The sequence below is a fragment of the Triplophysa rosa genome, linkage group LG19 (assembly GCF_024868665.1).
Source record: "Triplophysa rosa linkage group LG19, Trosa_1v2, whole genome shotgun sequence".
NCBI classification, from domain to species: Eukaryota; Metazoa; Chordata; class Actinopteri; order Cypriniformes; family Nemacheilidae; genus Triplophysa; species Triplophysa rosa.
The window spans coordinates 14136603-14164385 of record NC_079908.1 but is presented as its reverse complement, the minus strand read 5'-3'; the positions used below and the strand labels follow the sequence as shown (position 1 = coordinate 14164385).

The window sequence follows — 27783 nt, the reverse complement described above, 5'->3', positions numbered from 1 at the left end:
CATTTTATTTCAAATAATTGTAATTTTAAATAAGCAGTAATAGTTATTTTTAATCATTGTTCATTTTAAATTATTTAATTAAATAAGCGCTGTCTTTATGCACCCTCTATTCAGATTCAATGATCAACTGCTGCTTTTAATTTGCTGTGAAATGCTACATTTCATCAACTCGATTGCTTAACTATCCCACAAATTGCATTATGGGAAAGGGTTCTGAAGGAATTCGCTGAGAGCCAAGCAGGATGGCTGACCACTTTCTGACCATGCAAGTCACTGACCACTACTTCATCCCTTAAAACGGATTGGCAGTGCAACCTGACGCCCTGGGACCGATTAAAAGTGAGAGCGTGTTTGAGAGCGCGAGTGTCTTCATGAATTATCCCGAGATGCTCTTTTAAAATCACAGATCAGCCTGTTATGAACTTCTCGGCCTGCCAAGAGTGTGCTGAAAGCAGTCCAGCGCTGACAGACACTATCTAGCAGGAGTAGAACAAAAGCATCGACACCATCCAGTGAGAAAGTCATTTAAAGACAGAAAAGACAAAATTGGCCATGTGAAGAGTGCATTCACAGAGCCAAAGTCAGATGCATATTTATAAAGGATCATACTTGGGTCACATTAGTAAAACGTTAAAAACATCTGACTGAGAATTAGACCGGGTTCAAACTCTCGTAGCATGAGTGAACGCTACAGAGTTCAGTGCGTCATAGCATAGCCGTGGCTCCAACAGCGCATCACCACCATCTAAACAAGCCATAAAAATGGTTTTCCACCAAAATGACTCCAATACTGAAAACGCTGAGATGCCGTTATCTGTACGGTTGTTTAAGCATCTCCAGGGTCAGGTACAGAGACTTTCCACGCCCTGCAACCTGAGAGGCGTTGACAGGGCTGCTGAAGGTATTGCGTAGCCTGCACCTGTCCCTCAGCTCTTCACCAGCTCTTTCACAGCACCGAGAGGCCTAGGGTACACAGAGCTCTCAGATCACAGGACATTACACATACTCTGGAGAGACAACAAAAGCCCAGGACAATAGAGGAACTGAGTGACGATATTCAAAAGCACTCTTTGAAATAGAGGAGTCTGACATACAGACTGCTGAGAGAGAAGACTGCCATTCACTGCAAAAATAGCAACCAACTGAAAAAAAATCTTACCTGATTGACTTGCCCTGATCGGTCAGCGACTTGACAAGATCAGCAATTGGATATTGAGCTTTTGCTGCACACAGGCCATAACCTGAAGAAGAAACACAGCAGTTAATGGACAGACATTGACATGCAAAATTTCAAGGGATAGTTCCCCCAAAAATGAAAATTCTGTCATTATTTACTGTTGTCATTTCAAACCTTTCTTACTTCTGCAGAACACAAAATATGATGTTTTGAAGAACGCTGGAAACCGAACGGCGCCGGCACCCATTCAGTTCTACTGAATGGACACAAAACCAACGCAAGTGTATGGGTGCCTGTTCATTCTGTACATTTTTCAAAATATATTTTGTGTTCTGCAAAAGAAAGAAGGTTATACAGGTTTTAAATGACAAGAGGGTGAGTAAATGATGACAGAATTGTCATTTTTGGCTGAACTATCTCTTTAAGGTCATCTTGAAGGAGTATGAAATGAGAATTGTTTAAATTAGCGATCAAAGATTGAAATGTATAAACCGGTGTCATAGTCTAACAACTTTCAACCAATGCATGGGATAATGCATGTTTTTTTTGTTTTGTTTTTTAGATAAAAATAGTGTGGATTAAAATGAAGTATATGTGCTGTATATATTCAATATAATGAAATTGCAAATTACTGCATTGACTAATGAAAAACACATATAAGTAAACAACAACTGCAATTTGAAGTCTAGGAAACTCTCATCTTGAAACTCATCTTTTTACCACATGGATTGATTTGACCAATTTAAATAAATAAATCATTGAATTTCCAATAGGAAAAATCTGTTTGAATATCAAACAAGTCACTACTTCTGGCTCTTCTCTAATTTAAAGATGAAGTAATTGACACTTGAAAGACTTGCATGACTATAAACAAACAGAAAAGTGTGTGCACAAAGCCGAGAAAACAAGAGGAAACGCTTCATGTTGAAATCATTCTGGCCAGTCATCATCATATCTCTGCAGCTTGTTTATTTTACACCTTTGGTTTAGAGTCTGAAAGAAGTGCAGAACAAGTGCAACCGCTAGCAGACAAAAACGACGCGTGAGGAATAAGCATTGTGTAACACTTGTAAGATAAGTCGACCTTTCGTCAATAGCAAAATTAAGCGCTAGAAGGAGCAAACTCATGTAAACTCGACGCGTCTGTCAGTTGAACGTCTTGTTAAAGCTGACAGCTTCTAAATGGCCTGTCACAACAGTCTCGAATTCATGTTAAACAAGCATGTCGACAAACTTTCGGCTCCTAATGATTTTTGCGCTGCGCTGTTCTTTTTTTAACAAAGCCATTTCTCTTTGGGAAAACAACCATGGCTGGCAAAGTCCAACCTAAAACAGAAAAGGGCTTAATGTTTTCACAGCTGTCAATCACCCAAAGTGTCTACGACTTCCTCAATTATGTAGACGCAGAAATGCGATGACTGCTTACTCGAAGAACCAAGAGGTTTAAAATACTAAGAAAGGGACGGGACACCTAAATGAATTTACCAGAAAATGAAACAACTAAAAGCACAACAACTACAGTTTATCGATCGCTTCTTCCAGGGTTTTTAACTATAATATTTCTACCCAAACCAAAACCTTTACCAACAAAACTACCATTTGCATCTCACACTTAATTCAGTTTGAACCATCACTTCGGCTCTCTCTGTCAGCTTGGCATTGGCCTACCAGGCAACGGTCAGGAGGGAATAGTCTGGATGCCTTCGAGCCTGTTGGACGGCCATTTGTTTTAAATAAAAGGGGCTGTCTTTGTTGTGCTTGGCCTCACAGTCTTGTTTACTCTGGCCGGCGCTGTTTATTATCGATTCTGCTTCTCATTCTGTTCATATTCCCACATCTAATTGCTCCCCTTTTCCACTGTCCTGTCGCCTCCAACATCTTGATCTTCTCGACCTGCCGTCGGGCCATAAAACGGAACCGTAAAACAGTCTGTTATGGGCAACAAAGCCGCGTGAGAGCCGGTGCCGTCGCTGGAGGCCGTGGAGGAGGCCCTCGCTAGGATTTTTTAAAGAAACCAGCCATTCCAAACAGAGAAGCGGTCGCTTATTTCAGACATTCCTCGCGATATACAACTCCAAGCTAATTATTTGCCTCGTATTGAAGATAAACACAGTCAGAAGTTGTCCGACACGTCCTGCTGGATGTGGGCACATGAAAAATGACGCGACCCTGCCAGAGGAGATAAACCTGACATCACCCTCTGAGCTCGGCTCAGACGCACAATGCCACGGGAGGCCAACCACACCATTCCACCATGCCGAAGAGCTGACACCAACTAGACAGATAAAACTGCACACGGTCCTCAAAAATGTAACAATTTCAAGACCACCTCAGAACAAGTCGCCGCATGCCATGGGGCACATTGTGGGGGGGCTTATTCCTTGCAGAAGTGGACATAAAATTGCCTGTGATGTAATAGGGGCCAAGCAAGGCTGGTTGAACAGACATAACATAATGGACTGTTTAAAGTTGTTGATGGTTCACCAAGGACCTTTCCAGCTGTGCATGGAGGGGGTCAGATGCACAAGGCTACACAGATGCTCTCTCACTATTTACCTGGAACAATGATGATATTTTGAGCATCCTTGATCATATCGACTGTCTGCTCCACATTGACCTCCGTGTGGGTACCGGTGATCTCCATGGGTTTGCCCGTGCCGGTGGATGAGGTGCCGTAGCCTCCGAGGATGACGTTTGCCAGAGAGCGGTTCATGGCCTAGCAAGAAACAAACACCGTGAGAGACTAAATATATAACAGAAACCTAAATACATGCTTGACATATTAGCATCAGGTACACTTATGCATTGCAAAATGTATATAGCGCTAGTCTATAGCGATTTTTTACATTTGCATTGCAGCAGTACAGAAACAAACAGAGCACAAATATAGATATAGTCATAACTAATGTAGAAATAAAGAAAATGAAAAAAAAACCACTATTTAATATTAGGGCTGTTCAACAATTAATAGTGATTAATCGCATCCAGAATAAAAGTTTGTGCATAATAAGTCTGTTCACTGTGCATATTAATTTTGTGATTTTAAAACACACACAGTAAATGAATATATTTAAGAAGAATATAAAATATTAAAATGAATCAATTTAAATTATATATAAATATTAATATACGCATGCAAACTACATATATATACATGTATGTGTATGTGTGTGTGTGTGTGTATATGTTTTTGTGTTATATAAAATATAAAATTAATATGCACAGTGCACAGACATATATTATTAAGTAAACACTTTTTAAAAACGTATATTCTGGATGTGATTAATCGTTGAAAAGCACTAAATATTACATATAGTATTAGTATGTGTATTATGTTTAATAAGTATAATCATGAAAACACAAATGATTGTCTGTGTTTTTGTTTTATAATTTATACGGTTATGGACACATTGTCATTAAAAATAGTTAAAATAAGTTATTTCATAAAAAGAGGCAGGCAGGATCGGCAGGGACAATTCATGCTTTTATTATGCCCCAAACCATATATTACACTTAATATAGTTGTTAAGAAGCATGCCAGCTGCCGGACAAGCAAATAATTTGAATGAGAGGGAAAAGATTGAAATGCTACAAATTAAATACGACCACTTGCACCCACTTGAAACCCATGGGCTTGAATTCCCATATTCCTTCAAATCCAAGCCAAATACAAAAGTCATTACAAAAGAGAACATCTCGTCTTTGGGATGATGTACTATGGTGAGATTTGGCTTTCAGAGATGACCAACCATTCCTGGCACCACTTCAAAGACACACAGAGACAGATGTCAGGAGATGAGACGGTGAACTTACCACACACATGATGTAAGAGAGGATCGCTCCAGAGGAACCAATGAGGGCACCCACTATGGTCAACAGGTTGTTGTTGAGAAGGAAGCCCTCGGCGCAAAGGGCCCAGCCGGAATAACTGTTAAGCACCGTGATCACGACGGGCATGTCGGCACCTCCGATGGCGGCCGTCAGGGTCACGCCCTACAAAAGAGTAATGAGCAGGGTCACAGTAAGAGGGCGAGAGAAAAGAGGACGTAGCTCAAAGGTTACAGCGATGACGAGTGAACAAAGCACAGCGGTAACACAACTCCATTGTCTCAACAAAAAGGAAAATCACAAGCCTGAGGTATGACACACACTGTTAGTTTTCAGTCTGTTCGTTTACAGACCCGGTGATGATGCAAACAGGAAATGCGATCCAGTACACAGCAGAACAACATATTTCACCCAGATTTGGTTGCGATGGGCTTCAATTAAGGCATGAGGTGTTTGTCAAAACACAGTATTCGTTTCACTCGCCCATGATATCATACCTGGATTATTAAACAATATAGATTCCTCGGGGAACAGACTTAAACAAAGCCAGCTACCACACACTGTGTAAAGAAACACGCAAGTGCAAAGAACGCAGACTTAAATAATATCGAATGGCTGTAAAAAGAGCCAGACGCCAGACTGCAGGTGACTGTTTATCTTTGTACCAAACTGACAGTTTCCTGATTATTGACGAATGATAAAAGCACAATGATGCAATTGTTTACGGAGACTCTGAGAGCGTTACTTTGACGTTTCATGGCCGTTGTTTACTTTTATGCGTCGTCATGACCGTCGTTTACTTTTATCTGTCATCATATGATGGTGTGGTGTTATGGATTACACCAATACATAAAAAACAAAACTTAAGTCAAAGGGAGTTGGGGGTTTCCCATAGCGGACTATTCTGAAGTAGGGACTAGGAGTATATACTGGAGGTGCAAACCATTCTGAAGTCAGTGAGAAAGCGTATCAAGATAAAAGGTGGAAAACATTCATCAAACTTACAATGGAAATATGGTGTAAATGTAAGTGGCCAATTCCAGCATTACATATGTGACATGTTTGGTCAAAACGTACAAAATAAACAAATAAAAAAAACTGTATGAACGCTTACCAATATTTGTTCATTTATAAGCTAAATTTGTTCATATTTTACTAAACCCCTGTTGACAGTGTCCAGAGATCAGAAAATTCGATTTAAAAAAAGCAAATAAACATGTGTTTAAAAAATGACACAAATACTTCGGTTCATTAAAACGAACAAAACAGAAGTACTAATACATAACAAATGATGAAGGGATGGCTATAAAATTATTATAAATACTATATAAAATACTATATTTTATTTTTTATTTGCCCATTTATTAATAATATGTGCAGGCCCGTTATGGATCTGACAATTCTGAAAGCAGCCACTACCAGACTATGGAATCTTCTTTCTATTATAAACAATGCTTTAAAGACTTTGAGAGACCTCGCATGGGTATATATTGACATGAGCCATTAGTATAGTGACAACCTTTGGATAAAAAAATATGTTTCATGGTAAGGCTACCCTTTGCATGTACTTGCTCATATACCGTTTTGGAAAATTGAACATTTTAACATTTATGCATTTGGCAGACACTTTTATCCAAAGCGACTTGCGTTACATTATACTATCCATTTTTTGTTTCTGATTATGTGCAATCCCTAGGATCGAACCCATCACCTTATCGTTGCTATCTCCATGCTCTAACCACTGAGCTACAGGAAAACTCACCGAGTATGTGCAAGACCACGCAAGGCACGTCTTGTCAAATTATTCTCACGTGCAAATTTAAGATTTAAAAGATTTAAGAAGGTTGTGTCAAAGGCCTTACCATGACAGCAGACAGTGCAGACACAGAGCCCAGGCAGGTCAAGCCTGTGGTATAGCTGGGATCCAGTATGTAGGGGATCATACCGCCCACGCTGGCAGCCATGAGGGTGGCGTTCAGCGCATGACGCCCGGGAAGCATAAGGGGAGAGGAGTTCAGAAGACCTACAGGAAGTAAAAAATTTGGAGTTGAAAAATCACCATGAATCTGAAAAACGTAGATGAGCAGACACCAGACATGTGCTGTTTGGGAACACGATGGGCAGGAGGAGGGAAATTATAGCGAGTTCTTGGAAACGAAAAGCCACACTCTCTTAAGCTTGTTTGATTAGCGCTTCAAACAAAAGGTACTCAACTGCAAGTCATGCTTTTAAAGAGCACTTAAAACAGCCGTGAGCCCTCCATAAACTACAATAATAAGTACAAGACACATCATCAAGAACGTCTGCTCGGGAAGAACTCAGTAGGAGAACTCTCTCATTCGTGTCTGGGATACAGTTGGATGGGACGATTATTGACCATATTCCACAACGGCCCCCCTCTTACACCAAACAGCTAATCTAAAAAGAAAACGCATACAAGCATAAAAGTGGGAGTTTTAATCAGTTTTATCAGCGTAGGCCTCCGGGCTCCAGAGCGGCAGAGCTGGTGGAATGGGAAAGCTCCTGAAGATAATGCATTCCAGCTTTGGGGGACAAGTGGAAAAAGACTGGGGGGGCGGAGGGACTAATTAGTGCCAAATTCTGAGAGGTTCCGCATGGCCAAGCTTTAAACATGAGGCATGTGTGGTACTGGTGGGCCGGCGAGTTAACAAACAAAGCTACGGCAGACAACGAGGACGCAGGCGGCGACCACGAAAACAGTTTGCTGGCAAACCGAGGATATACCATACCATATAGCACTCCCACCGGGATCTGGCAAATTGTCCCTGATCATCACAGGCCAATAACTTTGTGTTGGCTTTTTAGTTTAACCTTGTTATGAAACAGTTACATAATAAATGTTATTGTCAGCAGGAGGATAATTTCCTATAAATATCATATTAATCTGATTGGTCTGGAATTCAAAATCTTGATTTAATGCTTTCTTTTTGATTTTATCAACATCAAGTTTGAATTTTGTCTCAAGTACAAAACATGGCATGAATAAGCCAAAATAGCATCCCATTACAAATAATTCTGGGATTTGATAAATTTGCATTCATTCTCATGATCGTAAGATCACACAATCTTGAAGTCACTGATATATTAGAGACGAGGGCAAATTGTGCTACTCACTTGCAGATTATATACTTTTTAATCACGATTAAAACATTTTTTATATAATGTGTGTGTGTGGTGTGTATATACGTATATATAAATACACAAACAGACGTATTTAAGAAAAATATATCATTATTATAATAAACAAATAATATTTGAATATAAATGTACATATATTCATGGGTCAAAGACGAAAAAGGGTTTAAGCGTAAAAACAATAAGGCCCGGTTTCATAGACAAGGCTTAGCCTAAACCAGGACTATGCCTTATGCTGGGGCCACACCAAAAAATAATCGGGCCGATTTCTTTCCTTCCGACAGTCCTAGGTAAAGTCCCGATGATCTTAAACGGCTCTAAAGATTATCTTATCAGATTTCCCTGTGGTGTGATGTGTGTTAAGAGTGAATGAACCTGATCGGAAGAACATAAATTAGAAATCAAAAGATCAGAAATCCTGATGTGTGGGGGACACCCCGAGGACAAACGCACAAGAACTCAGTTGATTGTCACGTGGAACAAAACAATACACTATTAGAAAGCCAGCAGACAGAAAGTATAACAACCGTAGTTATCACTTCAACAAACCCTTTCTTTATTCTGTCAATTTCCTGTCAAAAGCATTACAAACACTATCATCGCAATTACAAATAATTTCAATAAAAACCAGGCTATGTGCAAGTGACGGTAGTGGTTGGAGTTCGAGTATGCGGATGCTTTAAGGTGGAACAGAAAAATAGGTCCAGTGGAGCCAGACTCTTTCGGGTGATAATGTCAGCAGCTATTTTTTACAAAACTGTATTAATATTCGTTTTTAATTGCTGTGAAGACAAATACAACAATATTTGATTTGCAATAAAATTACATCTAGTGCTGTGCCACCGTAAATGCTTTAGACGACGCTGCTTGAGCAATTTCTCAACGATGAATACTATTTTTAAAATTACATAAAAGTTTATATGTACACATTTGTTTATATTGAACACATATATAATAAACAAAGCTTACAGTGATATAATAAATAACTTATTCAGAAATCTCGAGAGAATTTGCAAGATTTCCTGTGTTCAGTCAGGACTCTGTTTGAAAATCTGTTGGTGTGTGGTGTGCTTTGTCACATCACGGCGCACCATACATTATAGGAGCAAAATGATTCAATCTAGGATTTTCTCTCCTCAAGTTTGTGGTCTCTCACCATTTAAAACTCTTATAAGATTTTAAAAAATCTTTTGATGTGGCCCCCAGCATTAGTTAATTTAGGCTATTTAAGTTGCTTTTATTGAAATGTCTTAAGATGCACACCAGTAATGTTTTTTTCTAAGACAAAACAATGGGACTGACATATTTTAATATACGTCCCGGCAAGTTATTTTCAGTTAAGACAGCTCAAAATTCACTTTAGTCTGGGACTAGTCTTAAGCCTCGTCTGTGAAACCGGGGCTAAGTGTAATACTGCTTTAAGTTGCTGTTGTTAAAAAAAAAGTTTTTGGTTTAAATTTAATTGCATTTTTGATTTTGTTTTTCTGAGCAAAAAATAAATATCATACATTTTTCCCTGATTTACAGAAGACGCCCACTAAAATGTCATTCAGTATAACAATCTTGTCAGGCATATTTACAACAAAAGTCAATTTATGACATTAAAATACTAATTGCTTTCACCACAAATGTTAATTAGTTTTTAACTACTTTTGTCTGAATGACAATGTAACATTATTTCAACGACAATGTAACATTATTTCAACCAAATCTTATGTTATTCTCCAAAAACTTAGTTGAAACCATAAAGTAGACATTTAATGTGCTTTCTATGGACATAAAATCACTTTTGTAGATTTATTTTGATGGGCACATCTTAACGTCTTTGACCCTCATATAAATATTTATTATATAAATATATAAGCATGTGTGTGTATTTATATTTACTAGGGCTGCCAAACGATTAATCGCGATTAATTGCATACAAAATAAAAGTTTGTGTTTACATAATATATGTCTGTGTACTGTGCATATTGTTTTATATTTATAAACATTTATAATTCAGAAAAATATACAAATTAACAAACATTTATATATAATTTAAAGTATTGGTAAGTAAATACATGTAAATATTTCCTTTATATGCATGTGTATGTTTATAAATACAAAATAATTATGCACAATACACAGACATATATTATGCAAACACAAACTTTTATTCTGGATGCAATTATTCACAATTAATCGTTTGACAGCCCTAACACGCACACACAAAAAACACAAATATTTATTTTAGAATCGATTAATCACGAATAATCGATTTGTCGTAACTAATAATTCTCTTACCATCTTACTCTTGCTTTTTTCCCATTTATTTCTATTTCTATCTTTTTAAGTATGTAATCATGTAGCAAACTGTGGGGAGCTACAAAGAATTTCACCTCAATTCGTACCGTGTATGGTTGTTTATGTGACCGAGAAAACATAAAACTTCACCTTGAAGTTTGCCATAAGCCACCAGAGAACCGCTGAAGGTGACTCCTCCAATATAGGTACCAAGATAGGCCACGATCTTGGTGAAGTTGGCAGCTGGGTCAGTTGCGAAGTGTGGGTACTCCACCATATACTCAGCCACGCAGGTGAGCACGGCCGCTAGACCCACCAGACTGTGGAAAGCGGCAACAAGCTGCGGTAGGTCAGAGATCTGGATCTTCTTGGCAATGGCCAAACCTGCAAAGTTGAAAACAGTAAAGGGAAATTTAGGTCTGCTGGTAAACTGTTCACATCCGATGAGGCAGCATGCGTGTTGACAGAGTCTGGCGAACAGGTTGGGGGAAGGGTGTGCGGAGGGCAGGTTCGGGGCGGGCTGAGACCTCGGGGTGGAAGTTAGCATCTGGAATCAAGCAGACTTTCGGTTTTGAGCCGGGGCTGTTCGGGACGGTTTAAACAACGTTCCAGCAGGTTTCCAGGAATAATTAGCAATTTAGATTAGACATGACTGGCTACAAAGAGCGATCCCGTGCTGTGTGACTCACACGACCTGTTGACCATTACCTGGGGTTGGGGTGGCAGGCAAATCGCTAGGTCGTTTCCCCATTTACATACATGCACTTTGAGGTTCAAAGGCGTCCGAGTAAAGAAGAAAGACACAAAAACGCACACACACTTACCGGCAGTGCCACCCACCGCCATGGCACCAGTCATCTGTGCCATGAGCTCAGGAGAAGGTTTTAACACTCCAAATGTGGCAGCGATGCCACCAGCCACTCCGATCATGCCCAGTGCATTACCAAGACGGGAAGTGGACTGGTTGGAAAGACCCCCCAGAGCTCCCACGCAGCACAACCCAGATCCCAAGTACATCATCTGCACACAAGAACAACAAGATTTACACAAAGTGACACATTCTCCAGAATCCAATTCTCCTAAAAACATAATTGTACCAAGTAAACTTAGTTAGTACTTAAACCAACTCCAAACTGAAGTACCAAAGTTGAATTTATGTTTGAATTTTAATTAACAATATATAAGTGATGCGCTCTTACCTGCTCTATGTTATACCCGCTCTGAAGAGCCACCCCATAACCTCCAACAAACAGACCAGCAGGCAGAAGATACAAGTAGTTGTACTCTGGAGGATCAGTGGAGCGCTTGAACATGTCCAACATCTTCTTAGTGACCAAAAAACCACCTGATGAAACAAACAGGTAGAAAGAACCATTAAACAAAAATGTTATTGTTAATTTAAGACGCCCATGACAAAAAACTCGTTTTTGATGAGTCACTAAATGATGTGGTGATTAATGAGGAGAGTCGGTCATCTGCTGTTCATTAGTCGAGTATTTGTAAAGTGCCATGTGTACATTTACTTTCATTTTCCTGGCTTACTCCATCCTACCAAAGCAACTTACTAGGACGATTACCAAACCAAAGCTTTTCATTTGAAACTCAGACGGATATCCAGTTACGTTCCAACCTTAGTGACCCGTACCTCGGAGGACTCAAATATTTTCAGTCAAAAGTAAAAGCACTCAGGCCGTCAAACAAAACGTATACAGCATTAGAAAGAATGTTCCGTTTTCCCAAAATTAAACCAGAACGATATCCAGACATTACGGCCGGGGCCAAAGAATAAAATATGTTTTCATTCCTGTCATTAATGGAGCAGGTTCACCGTAAATTCCTTGTCTTTTACTGAAATTAAATTGGAGAGAGCAATTGTTGGTTTTTCCCTGTACGCACTTGTAACAATAAAAAGAGGAAATGAAAAAGCGTGCAGAATGTCCATATTTCCAACTCCTAAAGGTTTACGGGTAATGGGACGGTGGGATGAAGCTGTGTGTAAGAAATGGAAATAACAAAAACCATCTGAAACTGAACACCTGCTTTCGGAGAAGATAAATATATAAATTCAGACTCTTAATGTGTGCTGGAACACGTCTCTAAAAGTTGTTTTTGTACATCGTGAGCAAAACTGTCTGTAAAAGCCTAGTGGTCTACCATTAAATCATGAAGACCGCCATTTTTTGGCCCACTGGACTGAGCACTCGGACTTCAGATGGATTATGGGGTCATTGGATTCAGGATGGCATTTTGGCCACCTACCCAAGCCATTTTTCTCTTTTCCTCTAATGACCCTTTCGCCTGGTTTTGAGCCGAGCAGGACTCGGAATGATTTATGACATGACTCTTTGAAGCAAAACCGCTGCGCTGACATTTCCTGCTTCAGGTGAGAGGTTTGTCTGCTACCACTGGACTAACCTATTCCACCTGTTGGAAATGGAACATGGAGCATTTCTCATGAACCCGATGCAAGGCATCCTGTGAGCACTCACCTGCTCGCATTTGTAACCTTTATTTAACTCCTTATTTAAAATAAAACACATAAAATGGCCTGGCTTTTACAAGTGTGAACTGAAGATATTTTGACGAACGTTGGTAACCAAACAACATTTGGCCCCCTTTGATTCCCATTGTACGGAACACAAAACCATTTCTCAAAATATCTTTTGTGTTCCACAGACGAAAGATTAACTTCCTATAATATTAAATAAACTTCTAATCATATATAATAGCCTGACTTTTACAAGTGTCAATTGAGAAGATATTTGGATGAACGTCGGTAACCAAACAACATTGGCCCCCATTGACTTCCATTGTATGGAACACAAAACCACAGACATTTCTCAACAAAAAAAAAACAGTCATACACATCTTTTGAATGACATGAGGGCGAATAACATTTTTATTTTCGGGTGAACTACCACTTTATGGTGAAAAGACTTTTGAAAATCCCTTTTTATAAACTTCATTTTAATTTTTTGTGATTGCGTTTTATCGCTTCTTTCGCTATTGGCAGGTGGAGGATTGCACGTTCTGCACACTCACCAGCGATGTTGACAGAGGAGATGAAAGCAGCGAGGACGGCCAGGGTCTCGGCCGTGTTGCCGGGGAGGTATCCGCCACCCATGAGGGAGAGGCCACCAACAGCAGTCAAGCCTGTGAACACATGCCTTCGCTGTTAGTGCGCTGGAGATAAAGGCTGTCCACACAAATGAAAATAACTTGCTGGAACTGTTGACTAACAAAACGCATGTGGGAAAACATCTTGACAATTTGCCACGTTTCGCAAAAATATAACGCAAGGGACGCAAAGCGAGAAAACCAAGGCATTTGACAATTTGAGTCATTTCAATCATTTTCCCCTCCCCTAATAAACTTCCAAATTACCAATTATTTTGCCACATGCCTTGTCGGAACAGCGTTTGGAGCTCAAAAGTCAGATTTAACTCGTTTTGATCAACGATTAAAATGGGATGAAAATCCCAAAGGCAATCTGATAACCATCACCTCTCTAATGGCTTTCAAATGCTTCCGACTCGCTGACCAAACTTGAGGTGGGTCTGTTAGTTAGTTACTGGTCTCTTTAAGTCAATGAAGTGTGTAACTGTTGCTAAGCATTTCCTCTCACTTTGTAATTCTGAAGTAACAATTGATCACAGACGGACGATTTGTAAACCGACACAGGCACGCATCGCCCAGACACGTGTGTGCAGAGGTTTGGATATCTGTAAAATAAAACCCTTGGATGAAAATGAAAGATGTCTGAGATTACACAAATCCCACAAATTAATTTCTGTTCTTGCGATTTTGAGTCCCAGACTGGGTATTGTTTCCAACTGTCTATGATCACAGAGGATAAAGCTGTGAGGTATTTGGAAAGAAGGGGGTCCTTATGCAATGACACAATCACTGGGTCAGTCATAATCGCCTAAAAGGACATAAAACATCTAAATCCTTGGATGAGACAATGTTCAACGCTCATATCAAGAGACGTGGAGACAGTGGCTCATTCTGATTCACTAGTTTCAGGTAGATTAAAGAGCCAGAGCGAAACGCTACTCCACCTGGAGTAAGAAATCAAAAGTAACCTTACTCTTGGAAATGTTCTTTCAATGAGCGTGACAAATACCACATCAGGCTTAATGTCTCGGACACTTTGGTGCAAGCTTCATTACGTCTGGCACAGTAATGAGCCAACTCCATGACTCGCTCCCATTTCCAGCCCTTTGAAACAGCTCAATAAGTGTCAAATACGTTAGCTTAACACCTCATACACAAATGAAACGAAAAGCAAGCGGCCGTCTCAGCAAAACCAATAAACGATACGCAGGAAATGTGCAGGAGGTCGTAGAAACCTAATTGCTTCTGTTGATTCCGCGACACTCAATCTTACGTTTACAGCTCTCTCGACATAAGGACCCCGATGAGGACCACCAAAGACTTGTTAAAAACAATGAAATCTTGGCCTGCTGAGAGAAATGAATAAAAGTTTAACGAAGCACAGAAGCATCCTCGATCTGCCATGCTGATGGTTCCATCGACCGCTGGACTTTCAAGTCTAGACTAATGAAGAACTCAATTCTCAACTTAACAGGTGGGCTGACTTCACACAGGTGCTAAATAAAGGTGGGAAGAAGAAAAAATAATTGCCTTAAAAGGAAATAAACTTCAAAATTAGGTGACATTTTCTGCCACTATCTAAGTGGGTAACTCACACTCAAAAGCCGGATACATTCCTAATATATGTAAAAATAACATTAACAAAGATGAACAAAGATGCCACATAGTTGTAAACAAACACATTAACTAATTTCAACAAACATTTTCCTTAAGTTTTAATAATAACTACACCGGTTCAGTAGGATCTCAGAGAAAGACGCAGGATGACTGTAGACTACTATACTTTGTTTGGACAATTGCAGAGTTATGACATTTTCAGTCAAAACTTGAAATATTAATTCTCAGAGAATGTATTTATTAGCAATATATTAAACCATCCGTTTATATTTTACTAACCCCCAAATGATAGAGCCCAGCCATCAGAAAAATATCAGTCTATGCACGAGTTTTCTATTTTAAAAGGGAGAAAAATTCACGCGTTATGGATGTGACGGATGCACGTTTTGGGACACAATATACAGTCTCGGATTTCTGTGCATTAAAATGTACAAACCAGAAGCAATAATACCCAACAAATGGAGAAGGGATGGCTCTGTATAGACCACAAAATAGTTATTTTTTATTTCATGTGCCCATTTATGAGGAATATGGACCGTTATGGATGTGACAGTTCTGTTATGAATGTGACAATCATGTTTAAAAAACAAACAAAAAAACTTTGTATTCAAATCACCATATTTTGACATCTGATCCATCGGTGGTGAAAACCTTTGGTTAAAAACTTTTTGAAAAAAATGTGTAACCTTTAGGTTGACCTTTGCATTGAATTGTTTTTCATTGTAAACTTAAGACAAATCTAAAACACTAGGGATGGCTTATTTAAAAATAACGTACCTGAAATGGCATTTGTAACAGACATAAGTGGCGAGTGAAGAGCAGGAGTGACGCCCCACACTGTGTGGTATCCCACAATTCCTGCCAGGCCAAAGGTTGTGACAATCTGAGTGAAAGCAGCGTTGGGAGCACACAGGCCAAGACCGATCATGGTGCCCAGACCTGAGGAGAAACAAGAAGAAACGCGTTTTTAGAGACAGGACAAACCAATTTTGGTACAGATGTGCATCTTTGTCATCGCTTTAGTCATTTAGTTGAGTGTTTAAGAAATTGAGGAATAAATCAAATTACTAGAAGAGTAGGGGAGGTAAACTGTTGGGTTAAATGGGAAAAAAAACACTCAACAAATATTATTACCAAAAGCAATACATTTTATTTTAACCAAATAATCCATTTAGTCACCACACACTAAATATTAAAGGTGAGAATGACCCTGTTCATAAAGCTTTAACAAGTACCCCTGCATGGCCACCACACAGGAAAACCCTTCCCACCGTGACAGACGTTCACAGCAGGAGGAAAGCTTTAACATAACCTCAACTTCATCGCTGTAGTTTCCTGGCATTCAGAAGCCGAAGAAGGCCAAGACGGGGCGGAAATTAAACCAGCTCGAGCTACAATTAGGTGACCAATCCCACCTTCAAAAGCCTGCAATTTCGGTTTTCCGAGCAAGTCAGGATTCCCCATACCTGAGCTCACACAAAACAAACGGCAGGAAGGTCTCATTTGCATGTTTGTTTATCAGCCGGTGTTTATTTACTCGTGACTCGTATGAGGCTTGTCTGAGCGAGCGCTTTGATGTGAAGCCAGGGTTGCCTTTCCTCACACAAGCGCTTCTCGGGCCGCCTGCAACCAATAGAATGCATTTGTGGGGAGTTTTGTTTAGCGGGGCTTTGAGACTAATCACATCTCGGGAGCGAGTGCCAAACAGGACAGCTGCCATTTTTTGAGAATTCGGAGCATCGGTGTGCGAAAGAAGTAAATCATCTCAAAGATTGAATAAAAATGGGTCGTTTTTTAGCAAACATGATAGCTTCATTAGCATAGTTCAATGTCAGAGACCACCAACACAGCAGGCTCTTCCTCTTAAAACACAAGGAGACGCTTTCATATTACCCCGGGGGGACCCGGAGAGATCCGGGGGAACAGGAAGGCAGGGAGGGCAGCTGGAAATGCGATTTACCTCCGGTGTAAGCTCCAGCCGTGTTGAGAGTGGCTCTGAAGGGCGAGATGGCAGCAGCCCTTTCTTTCTCCAGCTCTTGGACGGACTTTGGTTTTGGCGGTGCGGCCACGGGGATGTTCTTGGGCTGTGGTGGAGGGAAGAGCACTTTCCCGTCCTGCAGACATACAATACAGAGAAAATGAGAGCCAGGATTTAAACACCAACTCAACTGCAGGAGAGATATTGAGTCATCAATTTAAAATTGCTCACATCCTTTGGTAGTTAAAAAAAATGACCTTGCAATAGTAAAACGCTCTCTTTTATCTCAATCTAATACACCGAGAACATAAATTTAGCAAATGACTTGAGGGCAAATGACTCAGCAAAGACCTTAACTTTTAGATGCTCCTGTATGACGATTTATGAATATCAATAAAAATGTTTCAAATGAAAGCTAATTTAATCCTAATTACCATTTAAATAAACATGAAAATCATAATGTTTCTTTATACAATCACTTGTTTTAGGACTGTCTATAAACGTATAATCATTATTTCACAATTAATCATATGTTTTGTGACAGCCATAAGTCTATCGCTAAGCATTACTATCAATTCATTTAGCAACACTGTCTCAAGCAATGAAATGAGTTTGGGGTGGGACTGTTGGTCTGACATCTGTTTTTGCCGTCAATTGAATACAAAGGAAATCTGATTGGGGACACTAGTGTTTTTATCTTTAAACGTAGTGTACTGGAGGTGATCTGTAATATTGAAAGAAAAATTGATTCTATTGTGTGTGTGTGTAGATATTAAATAAGAAGTTTACCTGCATAACTATTGAACCGCGAATAACATGGTCCATTGTCCCATAGTCGAAATTCTCTTTGACATCAAAGGTAAAGGTTTCCTTGTCTGGGCTGATGGCACGGATGAGTTTGGTGATGTTGTTGGAGTACAATGTGCTGGCCTGAGTTGGCAGACGACTGGGAAGATCACTGTAGCCGACGTGAATAACACCCTGTAGAACGGAAATACAGCAATTATAAAACATCTTGTGAAATAAGTCAAACAAATATGTGACTCCATAAAGAAAGAAAAGAAGACATATGATTCTGCTTATAAAAAAGTAAAATAGTCCTCAAGTTAATAAGTGGAAAGAATCTGACGAAAAAAAACTAAAATTATATGAAAATTCTATTTTAAGCCCATTTAGAATTTCTGTCATTTTTAAGTGATCGTTCCCCCCACAATAAAAATTCAGTCATCATTTACTCACCCTCTTGTCATTTTGTCACCTGTATAGCTTTCTTTCTTCTGCAAAACACAAAAGAAGATATTATGAAGAATGTTGCTAACAAAAACCGTAGGTCCCCATTCGCTTCTATTGTATGGGCACAAAACCGATGCAAGTCAATGGGGACCAATGGTTTTCTGTTACCAACATTCTTCAAAATATCTCCTTTTGTGTTTGCAGACGAAAGAAAGTCATACAGGCTTAAATTACATGAGGGTGATTAAATAATGAAAGAATTTGCATTTTGGGGTGAACTAGTCCTTTATTGCAAGCATAAATGTTCAAATGTGCAAAATGTTTATGAAAATGTTGTCATGAGATGTCAATGAAATATAATGTACATAAAAAAGCTCTGTCCTTTAGCAAAAAACTATAATTGTTTTCTCTTAGATTTTAGGATGAAGAACCTGGGCATGTGCTTCACTGAAACTTAACCGCATAACTGCGTCTGGTATCAAACTGAGCAAACTTATCTTTACCTTCCTGCCAAAAAAAGAAAAAGACACTTATGCAAACCTGAGCATACTCACTTTGTGAACTGCGAGTTCTCCAGGAACTGTGGTCTCGATGTTGCCCCCAGCTTCTGCTGCCAGGTCCACCACCACTGAACCGTCCTTCATGGTCTCCACCATTTCCTTAGTAATCAGCACAGGGGCCTTCCGACCTGCATAATGATTTCAGCACAGTGAGACTGGTAAACCAAAACCCCACCGATACGCATATAACAAGCCTTCTCTGATGTGCCTTTATCCGTGCAACCTAATACGCCGATAAGCTGCTTTGCGGTATTTTGGTTTTAAAACAAATAAACAAAAAATGCAACTCCGATTAAAATGGAACAGATCGCATGTGTTTCGCCAAAGCTAGCGTGATAAAAAGCGCCAGGTATGCGGGGCAAGCGTAAACCTGTATCGTGCGAAAAGTCCCACCGGTGGCTCCATAGTAGCTTCAGGGACGGAATCAAATGAACACTGGAGCGATACCATGAGTGTGCGAGAGCACAGGAACAAAGTTCTCGAGTGCCAACGGTACTGAACAAGCATCAAGAGCGGAAAACCAGCTCTCTGCCAACCCAAAGCACACAGCGACCCAAAGCAAGTGTTCTGACACGGAGGAAACTTTGCGACTTTGTAAACATTCCCTGTTATGGACACAAGACTGACTTTTAATAGCTTTTAGTCAGGGAGATCGGGACAAAACATGCTTCAAATAAACACGAAGCACATCTGTAGCCACAGAGCTGTTAAATTTCTAATTACACTTACGTATTTAGCTATACAAGTTGCATGGAACAATCTCGAGATAACAGAAAGTCCACTGTTACACTGACAACATAACAGAATGTAGGTTTGCGTCTTTGACCATAGCCTTTTTCATCCTTTTTAACACACGAGGCCCAACTTGCCATGGCAAAAGACGTCATCTGATGGGAAAAGGGGAAGACGAGATTTTTCAGGTATGCGTACCGGGAATAAGCGCAGTGCTGATTATGATGTCAACATCCAAACACTGTCTGCCAAACAGCTTCATCTCCTCTTCAATGAACTCCTTAGACATCTCCTTAGCATAGCCACCCTGGCCTTCCCCAGACTCCTTCATGGTCACCTCCAGGGGCTCAGCGCCCAGGGACTTAAACTGCTCCAATGCTGCCGCTCTGGAGAAAGAGAAAGATGCAGATGTTTATGTAAGGGATAGTGTGCATTCAGACGGTCATTATTGCAGAACAACTCCTGACAGTGTGATCAGGGCCTTGACATAAACGTAAACATTGATTGGAATTATGTGAACTAAAATAATAACGCACGCATAAGACACCTAAATGCATGTTCACGGTGAGAGACTCTGCAGTTTAGAGGTCAATATACAAAAATATTCCAACTGGAATTAAGCAATGCACTAAATGCTCATATATTGTGTCGGAGTGCTTTAAATGTATTGCATGATGGGAACTTTAAAATCAGAATGAGAGAACATCTGGACAACCTTGATCTAATATATATGGATGTTCTCGTTCATGACTTATGCAACACTGCCTCCTGGTGGAAGCATGGTGGAACTGAAGCTAATAACTTGTGGAACCAGCGAACCAGTCTTGTTGTTTTTTCAAGCTCAGGAAGGGAAACACACAAAGCTTGCCTTTAAAATAAGAAATATTTATTGCGTACTGTGTATGCGCTCTTGTTTTTGGTACAGCGAAGTACCAAAGACTGCATACAATAAAATCGCTGTTAATACAAACTAGGGAGGAGCGATGACTCACAGCTCAAATTTATAGATATTGACGAACATGGAAAATAAAACAAGAGAACATCTTTTAGAATGGAACAAATCATTTCAAAATGATGATAAAACAGCCACAAGCGGCAATTGTGGAGATCAAGCAGATTGTAAAATAGCAAGATTTCCACAATTGCCAAATTTGAACAGATCATGTGGATGCAATGGAAAGTGGTTTTGGTGGTACAACTTCCTTAATCACACAATTGCACAATTTTGTGATTTTTGATTAGCACTGAGCTCGTAGCATCATAAGCTGTTTACATTTGCAATGTGGAATTAGATTGTTCTGGTACCTATGTGTACCACGTTTGTTCACGGCGGTCACAGAATCAGGTGAATTATTCATAATGGGAAACGCCCAATAAAAGTATTGCCACAGATGTGCCAAACAATAACCAAGACGATACATGCCAAATGTTGCGCAAATAAGACAAACAGCCTAGGATAAGTTTTTCAGAATGCCCTAACAGTTTCAGAAGGAACAAAGACAAATTAGAGAATTTGGGGGAAATATTAATATTTAATTAATATTAAATATTTTAAAAAATACCACTGTGTAAATATTGGAGCTTATATTTTTTCTATATATTTTTTAATATTGGAAAAAAGTGAAAGTGTTATTCTTTACCATACCTGGTGTCAAACCCCCTGACAATAGCACCCATAGCACGAGCACTGCCAGCGGCGGCCAACCCAGCCACTCCACCTCCAATGATCAACACCTGCCAATAAGAACAGCCCGTTTAAAATCAAACATGAAAATGAGACACACGGGAAAAAAACGGGGGAAAGTATCAACAGTGCTTCTAAGAGCTAATGTGAAAAGTGGACAGCAATGAATCAAGCAAACTCAAATAAAGCACGCAGGGCATGCACACTCGTGCCAACGCACCTTAGCAGGGGGAACTTTCCCTGCGGCTGTGATCTGACCGGTGAAAAAGCGGCCAAAATTGTTGGCCGCCAAAACCACGGCTTTGTAGCTGCCAAGAGAAACAGAAGCACATCAGTCACGGGCGCTGATGAAATCAAGACACTTCAAGTTTACCACAAACATCCCGTTTGTTGGCGCTAACCGAGACTTTCCGGCCCCAAAAAGTTGAACCGTTCGTTTGGGATAAGTCACATGGGACCGAAAATAAACGATGTCTTTCATAAGTAATTCCTAAAGTTACTAAACGTATGCCTCAAAACAAGGAATGCCTCTAAAAAAAAATGTTCCATTAGAAGGACTGACCCAGCAATATTAGCCATGGAGCTGAGGGCGTCGAAACCCTGAGCGATCGTGACACGAGGCACCTGGTCCATGGCCAAGATGGTGGTTTTGCGTCGGGAGAGCAGGTCCATCAGCTCCGGGTTCTGAGCGGGATAGATGAAGCTGACAAGAGTCGCTCCGTCGCTCATGAGATCAGCCTCGTGGACTCCTGAAGCCGAGTTTAACATGGGGGCTCGCACCTATGACCAACGGGTAGACAGCATGGCTATTGATAAACATGATGTTGATCTCAACAGAGCAAGAAAAACATTACAGGAGTCTCAAAGTACCTTAACCAGAACATCAGAAGCAAAGACATCTTTGATGTCCTTGATGGTGGCTCCGGCTTTTGTGTACATGTCATCGGAGAACTTGGCGGATTCTCCAGCGCCCGTCTCCACCACCACATTGAAGCCCTGTTTGGTGAGAGCTTCCACTCCAGCGGGAGAGAGGGCGACTCGACGTTCATTCTGAAAGATCTCCTTGGGAACGCCAACAGTCAGCTGTTTGTATGGAATTCCTGCATGAACAAAATATGACGGAAACTATTTGTGTGACAAACCATTTAGAACTTCAGATCGCTGACTAAAATATTCTTCCAAAAGTCATATCTGACCCTACTCAGACTGCATGTTTTGAAACACACAGGGATTCAATCACTGGAAGTCATTTATAATCTGTGCCGTTCAAAAGCCAGTTGACAGAAGACTAAACTCTGAGACCTTTGAGATGAAAGGGAGGTCATAAAAAGATTTTATAGAGTTCAAGAAAGGTTTGATTTTACAGCTGCGTACATGTCTACAGTAAGGCCGACCTTGCGACTTTGCAACAGCTCCAATTCCACGGTCATATTTTCAGAGTTTTGGCATTAGTGGATAAACAAATCAAAATGAATTTTCATGCACAGCTTCATTTCATCTCGAGTGGTGAAGTTAACTTGGTTTATTTTCAGAGGAAAAAGTCAGTACAAATTTTGAAGTGCCTTGACACACTCGTGTGCTTAGGATTCGGTATGATGCACGACACTGCGTTCACTATCGTGGCGGTTTTACGATACTTTAAAAAAAACTTTTAAAAAGTAAACAGAAATTCAAACAGATTTGTTTCCAAAAAACGGACAATTTCCACCAACATTTGTTTTATTTACATAATTGGTACAGATCTATCATTTAAAGGTGCTGTGTGTAAAAAAATTTTGGAGGACCTATTGACAGAAATGCGATATAATATACATAACAGTGCCTTCAGACCTTACATAATGAAGCATTATGTTTTTATTATCTTATAATGAGCTATTTCTTAGGGATGCACAATCATTTATATCAGCCGATAATCCAATTTAGGCCGATATATTATAGCCGATAAATCATTTCCTCACTGTTAAACTTCTTCAGCTGCACGCTACTCACAGTTAAAATACAGTACAGCACTGTCTTTCTGTCGTGATAATAAACATACTGCTATTAGCAAAACATTGTTGATGTAGGTACAGTGTGTAGATGTGTAAATGATAGGAACAAAAGCATATTGTTGGATCAGACTGCTGTCTGAATGCTTTCTGTCTTGAGACCTGTTAGACATGTGGCTATTAAGAACATTTTTCTGGATTACGCTAGAAGAAAATCTTTAATTTGTTTATTAAATAAATAGGTTAAAGAATCGTTAACTAGTGTAAAGTAGGCTTCAGGGGGAAAAAAGAACTGACGGTTACCTTGTTTTCTGCAGTGAATGTTTTCAAATAAAAGCAGTTGTCCACTTTTTGCCTTTTGTTTCAGTCTTAGGGAATTCTATATTAATATTTAGATACTGTATATCGGTTTCCAATTTTAGAGAATTATCGGTTATCGGCCAAAATTTACATATCAGTGCATCACTACTATTTCTATCTACATACAGTACACCGCAGGTCCCCTTACATTCACCATGTTGTTTCTACAGTATCCTTAAAAGGTCAAACTTCGTATTTACGTTTTGGAAATATGTTCTCTCCTTTGGAAAAGAAGCGAAAGCGTGATGACATCTTAGTCCTGTGTCAGCCACCGTAGAGCTCAGAAAGGGAGGGGGTGGAGTGAGCCATTGGTTGCAATTTACAACCTCACCACTAGAAGCCACTAAATTTCATATACTGGACCTTAAGTTTTATTGAACTTAATCTGTTTTTTTATGTTTTTTATTATAATTAAATCAGCCCAACTTAATTTTAACATAACAGTAAGAAAGGTATTTAGAAAGCTAAACCTAAACGATAACTTCTTAAAAAGTAAAAGCACAATAAAAAAAATGAAACGTTGACACTAGGGATGTAACGATTCACTCAGTTCACGATGCGATGCGAGTCACGATTCTGATCTCACAATGCGATTTATTCACGATTTACTCACGATTTATTTTTACAAAATGAGTTGAAACAAATTAGAAATGAACAACTTCCCTTGCAATATTTCTTAAATGCTTCACGTTTCTTTGTATAATTAAATAATGTTTTATTTCAAATAACAAAACTATACTGCAATTTTATAACAAATTAATAATAGAAAAAGTCTCTTTAATATAAACAAACTAATACTGTCTCAGCTTTTCTTGGATTTTTTTGCATTTAAGAAATATCAGCATGTCCACGTTTAGATTTGCAGTGAAAATAGCGGCCCCTGCTGTTCAAAAAATGTAATGCGATTCAGTTCACACCTCAACCGATTTGAATCGTCACTCATTATAACCGATTTTCAACCGGCTCACGGTGAATCGTTACATCCCTAGTTGACACAGGTCACACGTTGAAGCTCAACTAATAAGATTAAACTGACATAGTTCTACGATAAAAAAATATTACATTTCTGTAATGATACATCTTTAGCCCCCCCCAGATAAAATTACACTTCAATACAACGCATGGCATACTTCATATAATCAGACTGAACAGAAACGGTCACAGTAGTCGTGGTCATGTGACTTTCCCACACGAGCCGTACCACAGTCCTGCTCTCTACCTCAACTGATACAGTGCCAGAAATAACCCACCCCAGCTGTCATTCCCATTCTTCCCCCTCTTAAAGTAACGTCTGCCATTAATGGCTGCTCTCTAACACACGTTTGTCGTATCCAGACAGGCTACACAATGCACAACTCATATCCTCAGACTTTCACTGCAGGTAACAGAGGCGGGACAAACAGGGGGAGGGAACTGGTCACCAGACGCAATGACCTTGGGAGTCACTGTGAACATGGGCAGCTATGGAAACTCGTACAGTAAAGCACTAGAAATGCCAAAGTCATTGGTTTGATATAGAGAATGCTCATGTATAGTAAATGTACAGTACAATTACAAGTGTAAATAAATGTAAGTTCACTAGTAAAGCGTCCACTAAACATAAAAACGTAGTAAAACGCATGTGAAAGAATTTGGGGAGTCTTTATTTTGCTTTTGTCTCACCGTGAAACAAAACCTGTTGTGGCAAGATGAATTATGTTTATGCGCATAAGCAAGAGTAAAACCTACTCGAGGTCTTTATATCAATTCATTTATTAACCATATGCTATACTGAGGGGAAAATGACCTCCATTGGATTTGTACCACAAAACCTTAAATGTGCACATTGTAAGCAATCTGTATTTATTGTCCTGCATTTCCTCATTATGCTGTTATTCCATAACAACTCGACTCCATTACTAACATCATGTCACAGATGTCATTCATTACATTTACCTGGACTGGCAAGGCGAGTGAGAGCTTGATGGGTCCTAAAGAACCGCAGACATGGCGTCTTCACCGTCCGGATATTCGGCAGATTAGCAATCGCCGCCCCGGAGAACAGGGGGACAGAACAGCTGGTGGCTACCACGCGCAGGAGACTCGCCATCGGAGACACAAGGAGGAGCTGTACAGTTGAAACGACCCTCCTCCTACATGTGAGGGAGAGAGAGGAAAATAGTTCTGTGACCCTGTGGACCTATCCCACAATGCATCACACTGCCCCAGTCGCTGCAGCTCAGCTGTCCAGCCCCCTCAAAACTACCACCAAGGTGACACAAACTTCAAGAAACACAAGCTCAAACAAGTTATAAGAATATTAAATCGCCGTGCCTTTGATATGCATTGAATAAACGGGTAGAAGTAAATCTAGAGAAGTTGGATTTGAAAGAAAATGAATGAGAACTCTTAAGAATTTGCTGTTAGGGGAAAACTTGAATAAGATTATGGAGCTCTTATGGAGTGTATTTTTTAAATGACACACGTAAAGGACTTTTGGGGGGTTTTAAAGAAGTCAGTGGCACTTTGCAAGTCATTTTATAGATAAAAATAGACCCACGATTAATCCACAGGGGTAAAACAGTCAAGGGCACGCAGTCATGCGAACAGTGTAATGTGAGGTCAACTGTATTTGTTTAGCTGAGAACTATCTCAGGTGAAAGTGATAAACTCTCACTGGGGCAAGACAGACACAAGGCAGGTCACACAGTAGCAGTTTACAGCAGATCATATACAGGTCATATGGCCCATGTGCCAAAAACACGCTCCGACTCGCTCAGATTTTAAGAAAGTTCATGAGAATATTAAAGACAGTTTACCACAGTTTTCTCAGTATGAATGAGATATTTGGGTAGTCTTTTTTTAAAGCAACCCACACATAAAAGGAAAGCAGTTCCGACCACGAAGGCGGAAACCAATTAAATCACTGGCTTAATTATACGCGTGCAGACACAATCTATTGGATTACAGTGCTAACTACAATCTAAATCCAGCACCACGTCAGCAGACATGAGGATATAACGTTACACGTCTCCCGCTAACTTAAATTTACACGTTTACCTTAAACCATATAAACTACATTTGAAATATATGTATATGCATTGGAAAACGCGGTTATATATAAAACAACGGTGCTCGTTCTCGTGTCTAGAGTTTGTTATTGGACAACGCAAAAGTCATTCAATCCAAAATCTCAATGGCATGCAGAATTTCCGCACGTATTTATTAAACAATCCGACGTGTTTTCATTCACATCAGTCGACACAATCATGTCTATCATATTCATTAGATTTGATTAAACGGTAGTTTAACAACGTATACATCTGCATGACTATTTTGCCATATTAATGCAAGTCTGTGGTCGGTCAGCAGACTGAAGGCGGGCACAAGCGCTCATTTCCCCTCTTTTCATAACACATTAGCATGATAGCTAAACAGAAAGCAACAACTGCAGGCAAGCGTCTGCATTTACAGATCAAAGCGATGCATATTCCTATGCGTGTATTGCGATTTACCGTCAAGGTCGCTGAGAACAAAAAATGAATAATTGAAATTCTCACCGAGTCGAGACAGAGCATCAATGAGCGACCTTTCAATGCAGGGACGCGCAACTCAAAGCCGCTGCCACCCGGAAGAACTCGCGTTCACCTCTGTGGGCCCCGTTTCTGTGGTTTTACCGGACTGTCAATCAACGCGTGCAACGCAGTCATGTGCCGCAAACGACATTGACATTGAACATTGCTTGTTGCTGTGATATTATACTACTAGAGTTGCGTTGCTGTTGCTTGGCGCTTAAAATGTGTACCTTGGTAACCAATATTGCGTCCAAAAACATTCTAGAATGGATTGGATACTTGAATGTTAACTTTAAAAAGGTTGTAAAAGCTTTTAGACTCTTTATTCATTCCTTCGTTTATGGTGACAGTAGTAGCTAAAACCAAGTTACCACAGTTAAATTGCTGTTAATGGTAACTATGATAAATATTAAGAGTCCATCTGATCTGAACAATTTCACTTCAAACTGCTTAGGAAATGAAATAAAAATGTTCGAATAAAATAATAGTTTTTTAATAAATATGCTGTTTTTA

The 27783-nt window shown here is 39.7% G+C and overlaps 1 protein-coding gene across 1 annotated transcript in view; it reads right to left on the bottom strand.

The window, feature by feature from the left end:
• Window positions 1-27367, bottom strand: part of nnt (nicotinamide nucleotide transhydrogenase) — a 34608-nt gene extending 7241 nt beyond the window's left edge. Inside the window, exons 1-19 of the mRNA XM_057360579.1 lie at window positions 27256-27367; window positions 25652-25848; window positions 22239-22468; window positions 21931-22148; window positions 21589-21676; window positions 21330-21418; window positions 19883-20070; window positions 18947-19080; window positions 17949-18140; window positions 17142-17295; window positions 15959-16120; window positions 13490-13600; window positions 11647-11792; window positions 11272-11467; window positions 10598-10831; window positions 6868-7028; window positions 4991-5170; window positions 3734-3893; window positions 1160-1241 (exon numbers count right to left, since the gene is read on the bottom strand). Of these exons, the coding sequence (XP_057216562.1) occupies window positions 1160-1241; window positions 3734-3893; window positions 4991-5170; window positions 6868-7028; window positions 10598-10831; window positions 11272-11467; window positions 11647-11792; window positions 13490-13600; window positions 15959-16120; window positions 17142-17295; window positions 17949-18140; window positions 18947-19080; window positions 19883-20070; window positions 21330-21418; window positions 21589-21676; window positions 21931-22148; window positions 22239-22468; window positions 25652-25805 (2879 nt within the window). The 5' untranslated portion in view covers window positions 25806-25848; window positions 27256-27367. The remainder of the gene's footprint in view (window positions 1-1159; window positions 1242-3733; window positions 3894-4990; window positions 5171-6867; window positions 7029-10597; window positions 10832-11271; window positions 11468-11646; window positions 11793-13489; window positions 13601-15958; window positions 16121-17141; window positions 17296-17948; window positions 18141-18946; window positions 19081-19882; window positions 20071-21329; window positions 21419-21588; window positions 21677-21930; window positions 22149-22238; window positions 22469-25651; window positions 25849-27255) is intronic.
• Window positions 27368-27783: the final 416 nt, after the last annotated feature.